This window comes from Larimichthys crocea, chromosome X (assembly GCF_000972845.2).
Source record: "Larimichthys crocea isolate SSNF chromosome X, L_crocea_2.0, whole genome shotgun sequence".
Classification (NCBI taxonomy): domain Eukaryota; kingdom Metazoa; phylum Chordata; class Actinopteri; family Sciaenidae; genus Larimichthys; species Larimichthys crocea.
In genome coordinates, this window is record NC_040020.1 from 12,656,766 (window position 1) to 12,676,661 (window position 19,896).

Consider the following 19,896-nt stretch of genomic DNA (forward strand, 5'->3'; position numbering starts at 1 on the left):
GGGTAAATTAATGACAAGAGTCGCACATGATCATCTTTCCTGTCTCCTGGCTCCGCCTCTGTGACGCGCAGCAGGTTGGCGCAGCTCCTCTGGGTGGCTCTCGCGTCTCCGTCGAGTAAAAGCAGCAGCACGGTGTGGGCTGGAAACAGTCTAGGTTTAGATAAGTTGGTAGGCTGTCCTCTTAGGTTGGTTCTGAACCACACGGAGAGATAGAGAGAGTGCCCCGGAGGAATCGGCTGAACCAACCGGAGAGACATGGAGGAGACGGGCGGTGCAAGTGCGTATGGGGCTTCACTCGCAGGAGGAGGCTTCGACTTCTACAAGTTCATCCGGCAACCGCAAACCATCGTGCGCCTACTCAGCTGGGTGAGTGGAGACAGTACGTGTGTATGTAGGTGTTTTTTCACGTTCAAAGCTCAAATGAGGCAGAGATAATATCCAACACGGTCTGTGAGCAGGTGCGTCTGGCCCGGAGACTCCGTGGAGCGCGTAATGATCTGTTTTTTCATGCGCTTTGGCCAGAACAACAGGCTACTATGTGCTGCGTCTCTACGGGGCGTCATGTTGCATGCAGCTGGTGCATGACAGCAGCTCGGCGACAGCACAGGTCAACACTGCTGTTGTCAGAGGACAAGAGACAGAAAAGTGTCAGACACAGTGAGAAGGGCCAGGAATCAAAACAACAGCTAAATTAACGATGTGTGACCATCTTAATGTGCATTCTGTAAAACCAGATCTGTATTTGACTAAATTTTAATTAAAACATCGATGTAACCTCTAAAAACAGATCATAAGAAATCACCCACAGTGTTTTAAATTCATAAAGAACAACCATATTAATAGTGGCCATCATAAAAAAATATATAATGACAGAAAAATGATTTACATTCAGGGAAAGTTCTGGGAAGTTGTTGTACAATGATCACCTGTTGCTAGGCAAATCTTAGGACAAAGATTTGTTATTTGTGGTTCTGACACTGATCTGGAAAGTCTAAATAAATCTCAAGCAGACGCATTATACAGCAAATTATATGGCAGGTGATTATGAACACAGTTTTATCTATTCTATACTATCTCCTTGATGAAGAGTTGGAGTTTTATTGGACACAACTGCCCTTAGACTCATACGTTGCAGACTGTGGTTGATTTTCATTTACTCTGCTGTTAGGCCTCTGGCTCATGTCTGCGTTAGGTTTAGGTGTCGTCTGTGAGAAAACACACTTCTTGCTTCACCCGGATGGTGTTGTGTATTCGATGTGGTAGCTGAGGCCCGAGGACAGAAGGTGCCCTCGGTTGCCTCAGCTGTGTGTCACTGGTAAACAGGGGCTGACGGGCAGGTAAGGTGATACTCTTGGTGAATGTGCACCACTGATCTCACTCTCAAAAACACACACACACACACACACTCAGTGCAGCTGTGCTCAACTCATCTCAAAGTCACACTGGTTAGATCACCATGTATCTCTAGGGATTTTAACCTTACTTCAACCGACCAGCACCTGTGGCACAACTGAGGATTTTTTCCCCTGTAACGCTGCCTACACGTCCCATAGCGCACCACACCTGCTCCTGGAATATGGAAAGGTTATGCACACAGTGGATCTCTGGGTCATTTAAGATTTTGAATCATATCCTTGTTTGTTCTCAGAAATACCATAATAATAAAAGTCAGTTCATGATCTTTCGTGACCCTGTGTCCTGACCACGTGCTGTATCCAAACAGTGTATTCATACTAAATAATGCCTTGACAGGACATTTTGACATCTGTCACTCAACACACAAACCATTGTTTTCATTTCTCCTCAGAAAATACCCATCTGCCCCACAAACTGTCCCTCAGTCTCACTTGTCTTGTGTTTTGGAACTCCCCACAATCACTTCCCCAAGTGTCTAGCTTCTGTAATTTTAGGTACTTTCTGTCTCATCCCATCATCAGGATTGTGGCCTATTTGTTTTTCTCTGTCTGCCCTCTCACCTAATCAAACTTCCCACTCGTTTAACAGTTCCTCTCTATCCTCTTCCCAAATCTCATTATGAGCGTTGTTAGGGAGTCGGTGGCATCTCTGGAGTCACATGGCAGGCAGCTGCACTCAGAAGTAGGTCACATGGTTAGGTGGGTAACCAGAGCAGACAGCAACACACCACGGGACGGTCAGATGGACCAGACAGCAGTTAGCAGTCCTCACTTTAAAAAACACAAGACAAGCCGAAACGCTTGTTTTATGTTTGAATAACATGTTGGCCAAATTTTAAAAATAGTAGAATTAGGTCCAAATTAGGACGTGTCCAATTAGGCTTTCAGTAATCCTTTCTGCAAACGTTGCTTTAACCTGAGGATATTTGCTGATTTTGTCACACGGTGATGCATTTTCAAGCAGTTTGAGTACTCTCTTGTTGTGACGTTCCGGAAACTCCTGATAGTTGCCTGCTTAAGGGCTATAATGCAAAAATACAAACAGTAATTTATTATCTTCTGTGGCTGATTTTGTGACAGCAGTGCAGACCCAAGCATCTGATGTCTGAGTTTAATTGAATGCATCACCTCTAAATGGCTCCTGCTCTTAACTGAAGTTTCATGACACGATGAAGTGGATTACTCATTTTTGAGCAAGTCTCTGCGACTAGTTTATCATACTGTATCTTCATGAACTGAAACCAATAGATGCCTGAAAGGCAGCAAATCAACATTTAGCAGTCATGTAAAGTGTAAAGTGAAGCAGTGTGAAGTTAATGGGTAAGCTTGAAAAGCCAGCAGCATGTTCCTTCAACAAGATAGTTTTCTCTTGTGTCTTTGCAAATCATTGAAGGCCACCTTGTTCCTTTCTCTGTTTCAGGTCTTTGCTTTGGTCGTGTTTGCCTGCATCACGACAGAAGGATACATCAACCCTATCGACAGTGCCAAAGCGAAGTGCATCTTCAACGACAATGACACAGCATGTCATTATGCTGTTGGTATCGGTGTGATTGCCTTCCTGGCATGTGTGGGTTTCCTGGTGTTGGATGTTTACCTGCCTTTTATGAGCAACGCCCAAGAAAGAAAATATGCTGTTATTGCAGACCTGGGATTCTCAGGTGAGCAGGGCGCATTTAAGTGATTTTCTTTCTTTGTTTTAAGACCTTTAAAGTTGTATTAATCTTCTTTTTTTAATACAATAGAGCAGCTCTGTGGAGTGTGTTATCTTCTTTTAGCTTGTTGTGGTTTTACAGCCGATAACTTTACTCTTTGTTTCACTCTCATCAACATCCTTTCCAGCCACTGGCCTAAAAAGCTCTAAAAACCCATTGTACACTTCCTGCTCAGTGCCAAGCAAAAGAGAGACACAGTAGCAACTAGCTGATAAACATAGTGGAACATTCAGCTAAATTTTTCCTTCAGGAGTCGGTAGAGACCAAAAACAGAGCTAAAAAAGAGTGAATATTGGATTTAAATGTGTCAGGTAGAGGAACTGACTCTCAGTGAATGCTGATGTTGCTCCATATTTCATGTTTTAATAGGCAACTGCAGGCAAACACGTTCACCATATCGGTTTTATAAGTTGATAATACGTCAGTGTATTAACATTTTGTTCAGCTGCCCTGTAGTAGCCAACAATATGAAGAAGTGACCTTGAATTGGATATCTGAAAAAAGTATCATAAAATAACTGGATGACATCACTGTTTAAAATGTGTCCAGCGAATGTCATTTATAGAGATAAAGGAGGGTAACGTAATTTATTTGGACACTCGGCTTTTGATCTGTGAGAGATAAAAATGTTCGATGTATCCTGTAATGGACAAAATGTATTTGAGGACAGGGTCTGTTTAACCTGGAAAAACTTACAACAAATTATTGTTTTTGTGAACTTCTATATATGCCACAATACATGGCAGATATGTCACACTTAGACGTCAGATTCCCCAATATATTAAATGATCTGACCGCAGCATTATGAAGTGCACCCTGCGTGTTTATCTCTCCTTCTCAGTCCTTCCTCTTTCAGATTCAGTTTTCTCATTTCAGTGTGAGCCTCTGAGTATTGGCCTAATGTGGGACAGACCGCTGCCTGTTTTCCTGATGTGACATAACATGTATTATTCATCGCTGCACACAGTAGATGATGAGTGAGCAGCAGGGGAGAGGAGGGGTGGATGACGTCACAGTTTTCTATGAAATTAAACATTCATCAGCTTTTACACGTCAGCCATTATTCGGGGAAACAAAGAAGTGGTAGTGTGAAAAACAGCTTGTGGTCATTTGAGCACATAGCAACAAGAGACCTCTTTTTTTTATTCTGCCGATGTTGTTTTTCACAGGAATCCACTTTTCATATCAGCTGATTTCTTTGGACATCTTTTAGTGCAGTGAAAACAATCATTTTATATCTCTGTGTTGTGTTTGTGCAACTGTGTTTCTGTATGTTTTCTAGGGGTGTGGACCTTCCTCTGGTTTGTGTGTTTCTGCCTGTTGGCCAGTCAGTGGAGTCAAACTCGTGACATTACGGGTGTTCTCATGGACGCTGCACGTGCCACTGTGGCCTTCTCGTTCTTCTCTATCGCCACCTGGGTGAGCAGGACTACTGTTGTCTTCTTTGCATTAAAAATAACTCTGATTCGAGCCTCTTTGAGTGAGAAGGGTAACTGATTTGAGGTGATTGTTGGCGGGACAAATGTTAGAGGTTACCTCATCTGAGCAAACTTCAAGTCTCTACTGGTTTATTTTTACTCTGAAACAATGACACATGTCAGTAAGTGAAATCAGTCAAACAAGTCATTTCAAATACCTCAAAGTCACCGTAATAACCAAGACATTTTTATTTCATTGTGCAGGGAATCTTGGCATATTTTGCTCTGGGTCGTTTCCGCCGTGGTGTTAATGAAGTTGCCATCCCAACCTACACAGAGCCACCACCAGATCTCCACACACCCTACCCTCCAACCTACGCCCCCACCTCCTACAACCCCACCACCTACACCCCTACCACTTACACAGCCTATCCCAGCAATGTGCCCGACATGCACCAGCAGCCTCCCTTCACCTCAAACCTCCAGCCACAAGGAGACACCGGCTACATGCCGCCCAGCTACTGAGCCAAAGGGAGGTCACAGACAAAAAAAAGGGGAGGGGGGGATTTCCAGGTCACCTGTAGGTAAACTGATTGTAGTTGCACTGCACAGATCCAGAGCTATATCATATTGATGTGTGTTTTTTTTTTTCCAACCTGAGCAGTGCAACTACAAAGTTTATTGATGAGGGTCACTGCGGTTTACATCAAACGGTCTGCGGTCAGATCTTAAGACATCAGGCTGACTGTCAAGATTAGCACTGATGATTGGGTAATCTGAACATAGACCTGTGTGCAAAGACGCAACTTTTACCTCAAACGGGCTAATCGTGAAGGGGAGAGGTAGTCAAAGGTCACATCATGTGATGTTATGAAGAACAGCTCCAATCAGAGAGAAAGAAGCAGGCACTTAACGTGCTCTTCTTTACTCTCTTGAAAATGTGCATTTGTACATAGATTTCTACTACTATGCAAAGCTGCCATTTTAATGGTTGTATGTGCCTGATTTTCTTCTTTTCTTATTTGGTTTAGTGGATTTTTCCCCTTTGGCGCATTTCTCTTGAGGACCTATACACAGTTCAAATAAATATTGTTTGAGTACAGTGGGAAAAGTAAGCCAAATGTCCCTCAGTGATTATTTTATTGATTCATTTTTGTTGTAAAACATGAGCTAGAGATAGTGTAGTTAAGTTTGTTAGCCATATAACCATAAAATCGCCCCTTAAAGAAGGTTTTGCAATCTTTGTGCTGCAGTAAAATGCTCCTTTTAACCCCGATCTCAACTATCTATGACCACTAATCAAAATATGCTGTCGATGGTGACATGAGAAATCATAGAAACCACCAATTTCTCTAACTCTGACAAAGATAACAAATTTTAAAATAAGTTACATGTGCCAATCTGTACAGGTGCGTTGCCCTTTAAACCTGAAGTTAACATTCAGACAGCTGGGAGGGAGGAGCATGTAGATAACTGCACTTATTGAACAGGTTTATCCACAGAGCATGCCCTCACACTGAACAATAACTTATTAATCGCCAGTAGCAAAACTTCCTCTTTAGCCTGTAAAGAGAGCGGCCTCACACTTCTTCCTAAGGGTGACATTTTCTAAACACTGATGTTTATCTGATGTTAACAGGTTCCTTAATCTAACTATTAAATGCAGATTAACACCTCAGCCTGCTCTGGTGTCCGCAGAAAGTCTGCTGGTTTACTGTGTTGTTTTGTTCCGTCAGTAATGCGTTTGTCAGTTTAACACCTCAGCTGCCTTGTTGCAGGGGTGTGAACAGATTGAGATCTGTTAATGACCGAACAGAAATTAAACGGTTATATTTATTACACATGACACTGTTATGGTACCACTTTGAAGACACTTGTACAAGTTGAAAGACATTGTTTGTCCTTTTAAAAGGAAACATGCATAACTTACTGAAGCCAAATATATAAAAACACACTGCTGTTGATTTGTCATTTGTGCCTTAAGAAATGAAACTCGAGGCTTTTTTGGGGAAGTAAAGTGTGCCATGAATAAATACTTAAGTTATTTTTAGGTTAAACAGCTGTGTATCACAGCTGTCCTCTCTGCAGCGCCTTAATGATTTAACTTTCTTTTTTTTTTTTTTTTTGGCAAAAGTTGATTTTCATGCTCTGGAAATACATTTAAAATCAGTGTGTGCCTCTGATGGTGTGGACTGCAGTTTCTAATTAACATAAATGATTAAACTGATTTCTAAATTGTGCCTTTAGATCTGAGGAGTCCTGTTCTGTTTTTGTAATGGTGACTAGCATAAATTTGGACATGTAATGCTGGTTAAATTTATATTTAGTAGTGCACTTTGAAATATTTGCAAAATTAATCATTTTGTATTCTGTTTAATTAATCTGCATCAAGCTTCATGTTTTAGATGCGAGGAGGCTCCAGTGATTTGTATAAAAAGACTTTGTTTTGTGGTGCCTACAAATGTTTTATAAAAACTGCCACAAACTACTGGTCAGATTTTTGGTTGAATTGTTTTTCTATTGTTTCCAAGCTCTTTGAGTTGTGAAGGTTTTTTTTTTTTTTGCTTTCTTTTGTCATAATTTTATGTCATGGTGTCAGAAGCACAACAATTTACTTGACCTTTGTTTATGGAATAAAAAAAATAAAAATTCATTCATGGGATGTGCAGTAGTACAAGTTTTATATAGTACAGAGCATACACTTTTCCACTCCAGACTGCCAGCCCACTGCACAACCTTGGAGCCTGCCAGAATTTAAACTGGTTATTTTGGTCGGCTGCAGCTACGAGGGGCGTTGGATTACACATCACACTGTTGGTACAGAGTTAAGTGAGAGGAAAGAAGGATTTCCCAACAGTCTCTGAAAATCACTAAGAACAAAGAAAAAGTCAGATCAGTGTTTTAAGTTTTACTCAACACTGCTACTCACCTGCTGTACATATGAGTAAAACTTTGATAATGAATATTGTCAAACAATTGTTAAAAAATAATTTAAAACTACATTTACAAATTACATGATAATGAAGATTTATAATTTAGTGAAACATATGGCAGTGCCCCATTAATTGGATTATCAGGGGTTATAATAACAGGGTTATCAAAGTGCACCACCATATCTATCAACTAAAAATACCAATTCCACACCAAATACCAAATGTACAAAAAAAACAACACACAAACAAACTCTCAAAACATAAGATTTCTGGATCTCTACTCAACATCTGCCATAAGTCTTATTGATGTGTTCAGAGTTGGAGAGAGGAGAAAAGCTTCCTGGGAATCCCAGAGTCCATGTGTTTTCCTACGAGGGTCTGTTGTGGCGTTTCATTCCTGAAAGGAGCACTGTTCTCTTTGTTCACCATCAGATCTCCATAACACTTTCTACACACCGCCTGATACTTGTCCGCTCCACCGATAACTTCCACCTGTGAGACAAACAATACCTGGTTATGAATGAGTGAAGAAGAAAGGGCAGCTTTCACTAAATCTACAATGATAAGTATCTGTGATATGACTTCAATATCCCCATACAAGTGATCGTTTCTCTGTAATCCGTGAATCACTTGTGGCCTCTGCCAGGAACTACAAGCTGAGAATTTGCTTTTACACTAAGAACTCAAAACATGTTCATCACATTTGGATTTTGGAATATATGTTTGAGTATTTAAGACTCAGAAAATTGGTAAAATGATCATGTTATAACGTAATTATGCCATAGTTATTCAAGACTTTTCTCCTCGCCTCCTCACCTCCTTCTCTGCTCCTATCCTCTTTGTGTAGGCAGCTTCTTTGTAACACTGCATGCAGACGGCGTGGAGCTTCACCACGCTCTCCGCTAGAGGGACGAGGTTCAGGATGTTTCCAAATGGCTACAAGAATGCAAAAGGCCAGCAGAAGAGGGGTTAGTATCATTACAAGGACAGAACAGGCATATTATAGCGTGGAATAACGAGCACACTGAACTGTCTGTTATAGTGCTGCTCAAGCAGATTTTTCAGTCGTTTGAATATTTTTCTTGTCTTGCACATTTTGTTGTGTCTGCAGCGTCTGTTTGCCAGTATCATATGGGCATGTAGACAAACACAGACAGACACTCACCTTTCTCTGGAAGGTTCCATCCAAGGCAGCTACAATGACCGTCTTGCCTAAATTGGCCATCTCCTCACAAAACTCTACTGTGTCTGGAAACTGCAACAACACAAAAGAAGCACAGATTTACTTAGAGAGGAATTTGTCCCACTGGATTCCCATCCCTCACAAGTGCAGAGTAAGACATTCTTGTGCGTATTTAGGTCAAAAGTAACTAGTTCTGGGCAAAAAGAGTAAACTATAAAATATGTATAAACACACTTACAAACTGTCCTTCGTCAATTCCAATGACACAGGCTTGCAACGCCAAAGACCGCACATCTGTCAGGCAGTTGGCTGGAACAGCCTCCATCGTGTTTCTAAATGATAGAAGGGAAAAAACATGCAATGTGCCATTTGATGAACAAAATTTATGACAAATCTCTTCCTGTTTAAGTCAGAACAAGTACACCGAAATCATGTCTGACAGGAAAAATCTACATTTGGCAAGGCATCTAACCACAAGATGTCATCTTTCTCTTACGTATGACAGATTAGCTCTGTAAAAGACTTCAGATGTCTCCAAGTCTGCCTACTTGCAAAAGCTACTAATGCAATTTCGATTTCATTTCATTGAAGATAAAGTGTACCTTTTGGACAAAGGCTTAACTGTTGTACATGTAGATATAGTTTCAGTATAGCCACCTTGAGCTTTGCCATTGTCTATTGTCATCTGTATTCTTTGTACTTGTGATATGTGCAAACAATGGCAGCTCCTCCACCTCATGTTTGGTTTGTCACTGAAGGAAACCTGCATACATAGCCGTGCACAAATGGAAACTAGAGAGCAAACGAAGCTCTTCTTTTTCCACCCACTTCATTGCACACCTCAAACACACAGACACAAGTATATTTATGTAAATCTAAAAAGTGAAATAGGTGACTTACTTGTCATGTGTGGCCATGCCTTTCTCAGAATAACGTGTGTCCTTGGCGTATTTGATCACCAAGCAGTTGTACTGGGCTATTTGGAAACGGCGCACTCTCCGCATCAGTTCAGTGCTGCAAAATAAAATCACAATAATGTATTTAATGTCAGTGAAACTCATCTGTACGTGAAGATGCAACGTACATCCTCTTTTATGACAGGGCCTCTCACACACTCATTCCCTACAGCTGCGCCATAAGCCTCGGGTAATAAAACTATGCATTAGTGTTTAGTATGATGTGCAAAGTGGTCCTTAAATGTGTTCATTTAAAAAAATTTAAAAAAAGCATGACATATAGTAAATGTATGCTTTGCTACGTATGATCCGTATACAGGGTTCCCACACCTTTTTCATGAACAAATTCAAGCACTTTTCAAGCACCTTCAAGCACCAGTTTTTCCATTTTTCCAGCAGCTTACTAGTTGTGTTTGCCATGATGGTCATGGGAAGCGCAGCGGTGCCACTGTATGGCATAATAATATGGGTCTAATTAGCATTATTTCATATGGTGGTAGATTGACTGTTTTGATTTTTAACTAATTGTGAATTGGCTTGTATTCTCAGCTTGTGAGCGGTGTATTGTGTAACTACCATAGCGCAATAACAGTGACAAATAAGACATCACACAAATTTCAAGCATTTTCAAGCACTTCACAAAAAATTCAAGCATTTTCACAGCCTTGAAAACACTGAATTGAAATTCAAGCATTTTCAAGGAATTCAAGCACCCGTGGGAACCCTGCATATAGATGAGAGGCGGATAAACAGTGCAAGAAATTTGGCGGGATGCTGAAGTCTGGGCGGAATTTGTGACACCGGAGTCGTTTTAACATCATTTTAAACAGTGAAAATAAATGACACGAGTTAGCTGCAGCTGCACACACTGCTGCTGGTTTGGTGTTTGTGAGTAAATAACTCACCTCTTGCCTGAAAACATCGGTCCAAAGATGACCTGCGAACAACAAAGGAGTGGCTGTTAGGCTGAGGAAGTAAAGTTAAAGCAGCTGACACGGTCAGTAACACACTAAACACACATGACACACACACCTAACGTCAGTCAAGAGTATGTCCTGTTCACTCGAGTTGTAGTTTTTATATATAAGGACAGTTAAAACGATAAAGTTAGCGAGGTTACATCAACCAGATACCAACCTGAATCTGTCCCCGGGCTTTCCTCGGTGAATTGGGAAGAACTCTGGGAAAGTCCACGCAGTCCATTTTTTAATTAATGCGACAATTAAAAGAAAGTAAAAGACAATTAAATAAAACAAAAGACTAATATTTAATCCTCCGGCTAAAGCCGCACTGAATCAAAAAAATGTTGAATATGGCGCGCCGGCGGTTGTCTGTCGTTTTAACAAACATTTCGCCAATCAGCGTCGAGTCACGTGATCATCTGAACCTATCAGCGTCCACAAATGCGAGCAGCTGAGAGCGCCGGCGCCACTACTGACCAATCAGAGCGCAGAGCGTCATACGTCCCGCTGTGGTGGGACCTAAGAACAACAGTGAACAGGCAAGTGTGTTTAGGGCATGTAGAGACAACATCTGACGTTATTACAGAATATCACTGAGAGCAATGAAATCAGCTCCAGTATGCTCCCTTCAGGTTGAAGAAGGAGAAATATCATTATGGCTAAGAAGAAAACAAATCTAAAATTACACAATGAAGACCATCCAACAAAGAGAGTCTTGAAGATGTGTTGGGAAAGGGGGAAATAACAAAAATCAAGCTTTGGGTGGGTCAGTTAGGGAATAGCAGAACAACTAAAAGAATTTATCACAACAGTTCTGTGGACGATAAGACCAGAATGGATGATACAAGAAGCAAGCGTAGATCTAGAAATATGGGATAGGAATTTTATAACTGCATAAAGTATGGGGAATATGTTTACATATACACAGATGGATCAAAAGAACCGAAAACAGGAGCAACAGGTTCCCAGTCATCATATCACAATATCAAAAAGAATATCAGATCATTTAAGTAAATATGCGGTGGAGCTATGTGCAATATTACTGGCAATAGAATGGGTGGAGGACAGGAAGACAGTCATATGTAGTGATTCAGTTTCACCGCTCTTGAGCATTAAAACAGAACAGGAAATATGATATGAAATACTGTTAAAAACATCCAGATTACCACAGCAGGGGAGGGAAATAACGTTCATGTGGATACCAGCTCACCTAGGGATACAAGGGAATGAAAAAGCAGATGAAATTGCTAAGAAGGCAGTAAAGAAAGAGGAGGTGGAAATTAAAGTAAAATTATCAAAAGCATAAGGACAAAGGTGTAGTAGGAGAGGTAGGGTGTTGTGGAAGTAGCAGAGCAGAGCAGGTGATCATGAGCAGATTAAGAATAGGGCACAGTAAACTGAATAACACACTCAATATATTAGGAATATATTGTGAAAACATCCAACTGGTCAGTGTAGATGTGGGGAGAGAGAGAGAGATAGTGGAGCATGTGACTGTTGCTTGTCATGGATATATAAGGGAGAGGGAAGAGATAATAGCAGGGTTGCTGAAGGCAGGAGTAGTGGAGAATAGTTTCAAGAGTATAATAGAATGTGGGAAATCTAGAAAAGGGAGGAAAATCATTATGAGATATCTTGTTTTAACTGGGTTAATAAAAAGAATTAAAAAAAAGAGGAAGTAGTAAAGAAGTAAAGTCCAGAAGACAGCAGTATATGCAACAATAAGGATGCCGACTGCTGTTAAACAAAAAAGAAGAAGATATTCCAGAATTATGTACAAAAGTTTAAAAAAAGACAAATTGTTACAGAGGAGTAACTAGTAAATAAGTGTAACTGTCCACATAAATAAGACAAGAAACTCTCTCGCATCTCTGGACAACATGCCAAGAATAATGTAAAGTTTGATATTGAAATGAAGGCTGCAGTGTCTGTATCGATATCTTGTGGGCAGATTATTAATAATATACTCAGTTTCTTCATTGACATCTGTGCTTAACAGTGAAAGACACACTGTTCAGCATGGTGATGCATCAACATACTTTATTTACTGTGACATAAAGACACAGTGTACTGCAGGGTTGGGAAAGTGCTTCTGTTAAAATGAGTTTACTGCATTTTTAAAAATTGGGCAGTATAGCTGGCTGTGTAATGTACATGTGTTACCCCACCAGATTCCCTTTGTTAAAAATGGACGCTCACATAAATGCAGGATTTTGCATTTTAAAAGTATATTAAATAAAGCCATTTTTTCCTCAGTGTTGGAAGAACAGCTGATATGTACAAAACAACAATGTTCATATGTGTTTAATATACAAATAAAGGTAATACAGGAATATATTAGAGTCAGACATTTTGACTGGCCATAAGAGGAACAACACTGGTGTTATTAACAATGTCTCCTGACAGAGTGACAGTGAGGCAGCATGCACAATACCAGGACCCTAAATCTGAAGCAGCTAAATGGAATTCAGCCATCAGCCAGCTTTTCCTACTGTAACACCAAAATGTCCTTTGTTGTGTCCAGTAGACTATAGTGTTACATTTCTTCCTATTAAATTAAAAAATAATTAGGAAGTTGCGCTTTAAAGCCTTTATGTCAGGTAGTATTATAGTGAAGTGCATACTCTTATGTGACAAACCAGCTTACAGATAGTGTGTATTTTCACACTGCATAGAAAGTAGTCATTTCCTTAGGCACTATGCCTGCACAGCTAGTTTTAGTTGATCATTTGACTTCCTGAAAAACAGCAACACTTTATTCTTGTCTATAAACAGTCTTCTCTGTCGGTTTACTTTGCAAATTGCGTAAGTCAAGAGTCTAAAGTTCAGAGTAGACTGGATTTTCCTGTGGTATCGGGTGGATACATCTGTGAGCGGACCTTCAACGAAGTTACATCACAAAATGCTGCACTGGACTAAAATGGAGAAAGATGTAAGAGTTTCACTTTGAGTAGTATGGGTTTATTTTTTTTTCATTTTCTCTCTGCTAGCACCATAAATCTGTTGGGCGTTGCAGAATTAAGCAATATTTAGACAAGAGCCTATGAGGGGCCGTCAGGGACATTATGTAAGGGATGATGTCCATTAACAGAAATGAATGGACGGCGCGGTGTGTGAACCGTGAACAATGCTCTCATACACACTACTGACTCACTCACTAGTGTATATTCTCGCATCTCTGAACAACATGCCAAGAATAATGTAAAGTTACTGCTACTTCTAGCAGAGTGAGGGCGCTGTTGACTGTGTTTACACTGTGTACATTTCCCCGGTGCTTGTTGTCTCGGCTTTCATGGCCGCCCCGGTTGACTGTCGCCTCTTCGTGTGACAGGAGCTCGAGAGGCAGTACTCACCCAGCCGGTGGTCGCACAGGATGTCTGCGGACGACGTGATCAAAGCTCATGTGAAAGCTTTGAAAGAAGGTCGGTGTGTTTCGTGCTTATTCGTACACAATACACAGAAATCCGGTTGAGGTGAATAGACAGGCCGGCAGCGTCATAGAAAAACTAGTGTCATGCAAAATGTTGCAAACCTGTGAAAATGTGTTCACCTGTCGAAGAGATCAGATACAGTGTTTTTTTAAAATTTGACTGAGAAAGTGACAAAATATGCAACTACATTAACCTCACTAAATATGTTTCTATGAGGTTAACTGTGCAAGTTACATATTTGGTGTTTTTGGTGGGTTTTGTGAGGTTTGCAACAATTTTGAGGGCTAAACATTATTTATATAAAGACATGCTTCATCTCCTGTACATATTCCATTCAAACATAGGAGAAGCCATTATGAATTGTATATAACATTTTCCTCTGGTGCCTTCATTAGAGAGCTGATAGCAGGGAGATGACAGGACATGAGGGGGGAGAGCGAGAGATGGGGGGGATGACATATATAATAGGGTCCCCGGCCACACTTGAATCAGGGTCTTTGCTGTTCATGGTCAGTGCCTCAACGCTCCGGGCTCCCATGGCCCCCCATGAGAAACTGTATGTGGATAAAAACTATATGGGAATGTCTGAAACAGTGAATTGCCTAACAAATCATACATCTGTATTCCAGCCACAGGTTGAAAATGGTACAGCAAAATCTTTGACAGTAGACAGAGTTCTATTATCTCATTGTATATATATCACCTAGTGTCCATTAGAAAGTGATTCTTGTGTGTCCAGGTACCGAGCGTGCCCGTGGTCTGGCTCAAACCTTGCTCAATGTGCCATATGGGGAGGGAGATGGAGAGAAACTGGATGTCTACATACCTAGCACCAGCTCTTTAGGTAGGTACATGTGTGACTTCTAGACACCCTGTTGTCATGCTTAAATGCAGAAGCATAGGTAACTGTGTGTGAGGATTAACAGGCCTGATTTGCTCTGTTTCAGATGTCAATCTTGTCATTTACCTACATGGAGGCTACTGGCAGTTCCTCAGGTACAGTCTACTACTCTCTTCTGCTTTGCGATGCAGATTCAGATTTCTCGTTTAGGTTTTTCATGTTGATGCTTTGCACTCACACAGCAAGGAGGAGTCAGGATTCATGGCTGTTCCACTTGTTGATAAAGGTGTAGTGGTGGTTGCCGTTGACTATGACATCGCCCCCAAAGGTAGAGCCCTTTCTGTTCTGACAAAGTTGTTTCTGTTCTTGAAGCAAAAATATATAGTTTTATGACTCTGTCTGTGCCTCTTTTACTTCTTTGACAGGTAATATGGATCTGATGGTGTCTCAAGTACGCAGGAGTGTTGTGTCTGTTGTTCAGCAGTATTCTCACATCAGGTATATATATGTGATGTAGTCCTGTCTGCACTATGTTTTATGTTTCATGTAGAACCATGGTCCTTGGTGAAACACTGTCTTGTTTCACTGTGTATGTGGTTGAAATGACAATAAAACCCATGTGACTTGAGTTGACTTAATCTCTCCCTCAGTGGTCTGTATCTGTGTGGCCACTCTGCTGGGGCTCACCTGGCTGCAATGGTCCTCTCCACTGACTGGTCGCAGTACAGCATCACTCCTCAGATCAAAGGTGCGTGTCATGGGTGACAAACTATAAAAGAATACTGAAGAAGATACTCAGAAATACAACATTGAGACAGATTCTGCATATCATATACTTTCATATACTTTCTTAATTGTCTTCTAGGTGCTTTCCTTGTCAGTGGCATATATGACCTCCTACCCATCCTGTCTACCTTCGTCAACGAGCCTTTGAAGATGACAGAGTACGTAACTTAATGCAGTTCTTGCAACTGCACTTTAAGTGCATTACAGGCACCATATGAACTGATTGTCAGAAATGTGTGTGAACACACGCAGCAGGAGATTGTTAGTTTTGCAAGTGAAATAATGCAGAACCATTTTTTTAGAGTATCATGAAAAACCAATAAAGTGTTCCTCATCTCTGCTTGAGGATGGCACATCAAGGTTATAGTCAGGCTGTTTATAGGTAATAAATAATAAATATCTCTGCTTCTGCTGTATCGATTTTGAGCCTTAATGTTTTAAACTGTCCATCACAAATGTGTCAATATTATAAGAGTCTAATGCTTAATTGGTGGAGTACTGTTGGAGGGGTATAATCTGATTACTGAGCAGATAAACAGGGCTTTACAGTAATCAGTCTTTCACAACACGTAAAGGGATAATTCTGTTTCCTCCCTTAACCTGATTACTCATGGTACTCTAGTTTCTCAACCTTGGGAGCTACTTGGTCTTCTAAGAAGACTTCTAAGAATATCAATCTTAATGTATGAACACTTTTTGATATTTGGTATTAATAAACAGAAATCCCTATGCCCAGTAGTCGAGTTGTAAAATTAAACCAGGGGGGATGGTGAAATTTTTCATTTATGTTTTGTTTTATGTATTTTTTTTAAATGTTCAGATCTAGAAATGGGATCCTGATCCATATAAAGTTAAGAAACCCTGCAGTAATTCTGTAGAGATCATTGTGTATACGACTGTTGTGATTGTCTTTGTCTTTGTGGAAAACTGTTGGTGTGTGTAATTGTCCTCTGCTGGTCTGTCGTACCAGTCAGTATTTGACTCCTCTGTCCTCTGGATTAATCTTCCCATTTACAGGGAGGTGGCAGTGAGGAACAGTCCCAGCAAGCTGGTCCCTCAGCTCAAACTCTCCTCCTCCAGCTGTCACATCATCGTGGCCGTCGCAGAGAACGACTCGCCAGAGTTTCGCAAGCAGTCGGAAGAATACTACAAAGTCAGTACTTCTGATCATGGGCATGAGCATGGACACTAATTTGATTAGAGTATCAAAGGAATTATTTATTCATGTTATTTCTGTAGTGTTTACTTGTAAACAGTCTGCATTCTTCACTGGCTTTGCTGGCACATTGCTGTATTGTTTCGTGTCCCATAAACTGTAAACCAGCACAATAGGTGTAACATGCGGCAGGAATGTGTATTATGTACATGTACGTCCTTGTTTACAGTACAAATAAAATGGCAACCCACTTTTAAAAACATTGTGCTATAGCACTGCTAGCAGTTAAAAATCCTTGGAGTGCTTTTAAAGTTAGAGCTAATTATTACTTTTAGCAAATGTCCATCATAGGTTCTTAGAGCCTAAGGTGATGTCTTCGAAACTTTGATTAGGTCCTAAATCTAAATGTCAGTCTGTAAATACTGAGTACATGTAGTGGTTGTGTATATGTACTATATGTTTACCTCTTTCTTCTGGCTTTAAAGACTTTGCAGGCATCAGGACTTAATGTGACCATGGAGGATGTGCCGAACACAGATCACTTCAGTATCATTGAGCAACTGGTAGATGGGGAGTATCACCTAACAAAGGTACAGGCACACAAAACGCAACAAGAAGGTCATGAATGATGAAAGTTGATGCAATTTTCCTCTTTCTTTCACAGACCAATAACGTTATGATATTAATGTCTAATATTAATTTACAACCTGTATCTTTGCTGATAGGGAACTTGAAGTAATGATAATGAGCTTAAACCTGCTAATTAGAACATTATTCTGGAAACTGTCAGGCACCTTTTAATCAATAACTATAATATTTATTGTCTTATTAGTCTTTATGGTGATATTACAGAAGACACCTAGTGGTGTTTTAACAGATTTTTTCCTCTGTAGCTTCTCTTGAAGATGATGGGGAAGAGCTGAGGCGGCAATCTTTGATCCATCATCTGATATCAACATACACCTCTGAACAGAGTCATAGTGCACCGATACTGATACAATATGCATTTTTTCAGGTTTGTATGATGGTAAAAGTACAATTACTGTCCACTGTGAACAAAAAGGATGAACTGTTTCATTAGTTATATCTCTCTTCAGTGACATTATCATATTATGTAAACATGTGCCTGAAACCGAGTCACTTTAATGATTTTGATGGCCAATTATACTACTGTTAAACCTGCTTAATTGTAAACAGATTATTTAACAACCATTGTGCACAAGGTTATTTTTTTTCTTTCCTGTGACAATCTGCACTACAACTTAAAGTCCATGGGTAGGACAAGAATCATGTCAAGAGTACTGATAATACAAAGCGAATGTAGCTTTTTATTGTAACCAGCAGTGAACTTTAATGTGTCGTCCACACTTGATGAAATGTTGCTAATGAAAACTATATATTTGCACTTGTATATCCTAATGCAGTAGAAGAATACAGGTATTCAAATGCACATATTTTTAAAGAAAAAAATTGGATTAAATTTAGCTGATGCACATTGTTACTGCCCTCAGTCTAGCATATTAAATAATTATTTACATTATTGTTTATCCAAAGTGTTCTGTTATTAACCTGCAATGACTGTAGATTATAAAGAGAATCATCACAATAAATATTTATATTCGTGAGATTCTGTGAATACTTTTATATATGTGTGTGAAGTATTGGCATATAATGATGGTTATATTGTCCACCTCTTTACATCAGTGAGAGTATACTTAATATAGACCATAATTAGGCATTTAAATGGAATGATCGACTGACAGTATAAAGAATGGACAGTGTAAGCATGACATAACCTGTAGGTTTTTGGAGAGCTGTTTTGAAGCCTAGTGTGGTAGCTGTGGTTGCTGCCATGTTGGCAGTCTTGCTTCTTCCACCTCCCGGCTAATCTAAACATTGGCAAAGACGTGGATCATCCGCAGACCTGAGGCAGGCTGAATGACGCCTGGGTGCTCAAACAAGCCATCTGTAACGGCACCTACCTGTCAGTCAAAGCTGCCACGCTGTGAATTCTGTGTAACTTTAAGCCTTAATTTAATTTGAACGGGTGAGTTAAAAAAATAAAAAATCTGCCACAGTACAGTTGTCATATTGCTGTGAAGTTGGAATTTTTTAATATGGGGGCCTATGGAAATTGACTTGTTCTGTAGCTAGCCTCAAGTGGCCATTCCTGGCACTGCAGTTTTTGGCACTTCTTAGGTTTTACTCAATGATCGTATAAAGAATGGATAGAACATGAGTGACGTCACCCGTAGGTTTCTGAAGCACTGTTTTGAAGCTGAAAATATGTGACGCTGGCTGCTGCCATGTTGGCTGAGCTGCTTCTTCCACCTCCTGGTTAAATATTGGCAAAGATCGGGATCAAAGTGGCCAAACACTGTTAATTATGTGAAACCTGAAGACATAATATAATTTGAACTGGTGAGTTAAAAAAAAAAGACCCCTGTACAGTTGTCATGAACAGGGAAATTAACCATAGAGACCAAAACTGTTTTTTGTACCAGGCTGTAAACATGTTTATTTCTGCTGTGAAAGTTGGACATTTTTAATATGGGTGCTTATAAAGATTGACTCACCTCTGCAGCCTGTCTCGGGTGGTCCCTTGAGGAATTACAGTTTTTAGCACTTGTCGTATATTCAGTGGCAATGCAGTTGAAGATGTTCAACTCCAAAAAACTCAGCCGACACTGTCTTAGTTGTATAACAAATTTATTACAATAAGTTCATTATCCTAAGCAAGTAAAACGTTACTTGAAGAGCCTCTAGCCAGATAATGAAAACTCTCTCAAACTATGCGGGGCAAGCCCTTATATACAGTGGAGGTTATGCTTCCAAGACATGCAGTCAAAGTGAACAATAGTATTCCTCTTGTGTAAGAAAGGGACAGAGGGAAAGGAGAGGCCCCTCTCCCAGGATGCCCCAACAGATCTTTTAACATAGTTTCTTTTAACATAAATTGTAATACATATATTAACAAACTTGACAGTGTGCCATGAGCACACACTCCCAGTATGCAGTCCATATGACTTTTTTAACATAAATTGTATTACATGCATTAACACACCCGACAGCGATACCAGGATGGCGGCTCTCCGGTACTCCT

At 40.2% G+C, this 19,896-nt stretch overlaps 3 protein-coding genes across 5 annotated transcripts; 2 read left to right on the forward strand and 1 right to left on the reverse strand.

Moving 5' to 3' along the window:
• Nucleotides 1-79: 79 nt before the first annotated feature.
• syngr2b (synaptogyrin 2b) lies at nucleotides 80-6,780 on the forward strand. The gene is made up of 4 exons (XM_010745011.3): nucleotides 80-366; nucleotides 2,836-3,073; nucleotides 4,410-4,546; nucleotides 4,810-6,780. Exons 1-4 carry the CDS (start codon nucleotides 256-258, stop codon nucleotides 5,068-5,070), a joined length of 747 nt encoding a protein of 248 aa, XP_010743313.2. The 5' UTR covers nucleotides 80-255; the 3' UTR covers nucleotides 5,071-6,780.
• Nucleotides 6,781-7,438: 658 nt separating this feature from the next.
• Nucleotides 7,439-10,948, reverse strand: tk1 (thymidine kinase 1, soluble). Its single transcript, XM_027282730.1, has 7 exons — nucleotides 10,755-10,948; nucleotides 10,523-10,554; nucleotides 9,562-9,675; nucleotides 8,900-8,993; nucleotides 8,644-8,733; nucleotides 8,295-8,414; nucleotides 7,439-7,970 (listed from the first exon to the last, which is right to left on the reverse strand). Exons 1-7 carry the CDS (start codon nucleotides 10,818-10,820, stop codon nucleotides 7,791-7,793), a joined length of 696 nt encoding a protein of 231 aa, XP_027138531.1. The 5' UTR covers nucleotides 10,821-10,948; the 3' UTR covers nucleotides 7,439-7,790.
• afmid (arylformamidase) lies at nucleotides 8,315-18,418 on the forward strand. Of its 3 annotated transcripts, none has more exons than XM_027282728.1 (11): nucleotides 8,315-8,446; nucleotides 13,911-14,001; nucleotides 14,750-14,854; nucleotides 14,958-15,006; nucleotides 15,094-15,179; nucleotides 15,277-15,349; nucleotides 15,502-15,599; nucleotides 15,717-15,795; nucleotides 16,655-16,790; nucleotides 17,279-17,383; nucleotides 17,687-18,418. In XM_027282728.1, the coding sequence occupies exons 1-11, from the start codon at nucleotides 8,411-8,413 to the stop codon at nucleotides 17,714-17,716; spliced, it is 888 nt and encodes a 295-aa protein (XP_027138529.1). In that variant the 5' UTR covers nucleotides 8,315-8,410; the 3' UTR covers nucleotides 17,717-18,418. The 3 variants fall into 3 exon arrangements, with proteins under 3 accessions (XP_027138529.1, XP_027138530.1, XP_010733365.2); XM_027282729.1 differs by lacking the exon at nucleotides 8,315-8,446 and adding an exon at nucleotides 10,452-10,614; XM_010735063.3 differs by lacking the exon at nucleotides 8,315-8,446 and adding an exon at nucleotides 13,310-13,511.
• Nucleotides 18,419-19,896: the final 1,478 nt, after the last annotated feature.

What these genes read in the sequence shown, in the direction of transcription:
- syngr2b (XM_010745011.3), top strand. Translation starts at nt 256, where the DNA reads ATGGAGGAGACGGGCGGTGCAAGTGCGTATGGGGCTTCACTCGCAGGA. An exon ending in TCGTGCGCCTACTCAGCTGG is followed by an intron (nt 367 to 2,835) that starts GTGAGTGGAGAC and finishes TCTCTGTTTCAG; the next exon opens with GTCTTTGCTTTGGTCGTGTT. An exon ending in TCTTCTCTATCGCCACCTGG is followed by an intron (nt 4,547 to 4,809) that starts GTGAGCAGGACT and finishes TTCATTGTGCAG; the next exon opens with GGAATCTTGGCATATTTTGC.
- tk1 (XM_027282730.1), bottom strand. Translation starts at nt 10,820, where the DNA reads ATGGACTGCGTGGACTTTCCCAGAGTTCTTCCCAATTCACCGAGGAAA. An exon ending in GAATTGACGAAGGACAGTTT is followed by an intron (nt 8,734 to 8,899) that starts GTAAGTGTGTTT and finishes GTGTTGTTGCAG; the next exon opens with TTTCCAGACACAGTAGAGTT. An exon ending in GGATAGGAGCAGAGAAGGAG is followed by an intron (nt 7,971 to 8,294) that starts GTGAGGAGGCGA and finishes TTTGTCTCACAG; the next exon opens with GTGGAAGTTATCGGTGGAGC.
- afmid (XM_027282728.1), top strand. Translation starts at nt 8,411, where the DNA reads ATGGCTACAAGAATGCAAAAGGCCAGCAGAAGAGGG. An exon ending in CTATGACATCGCCCCCAAAG is followed by an intron (nt 15,180 to 15,276) that starts GTAGAGCCCTTT and finishes CTTCTTTGACAG; the next exon opens with GTAATATGGATCTGATGGTG. An exon ending in GGGAGTATCACCTAACAAAG is followed by an intron (nt 17,384 to 17,686) that starts GTACAGGCACAC and finishes TTTCCTCTGTAG; the next exon opens with CTTCTCTTGAAGATGATGGG.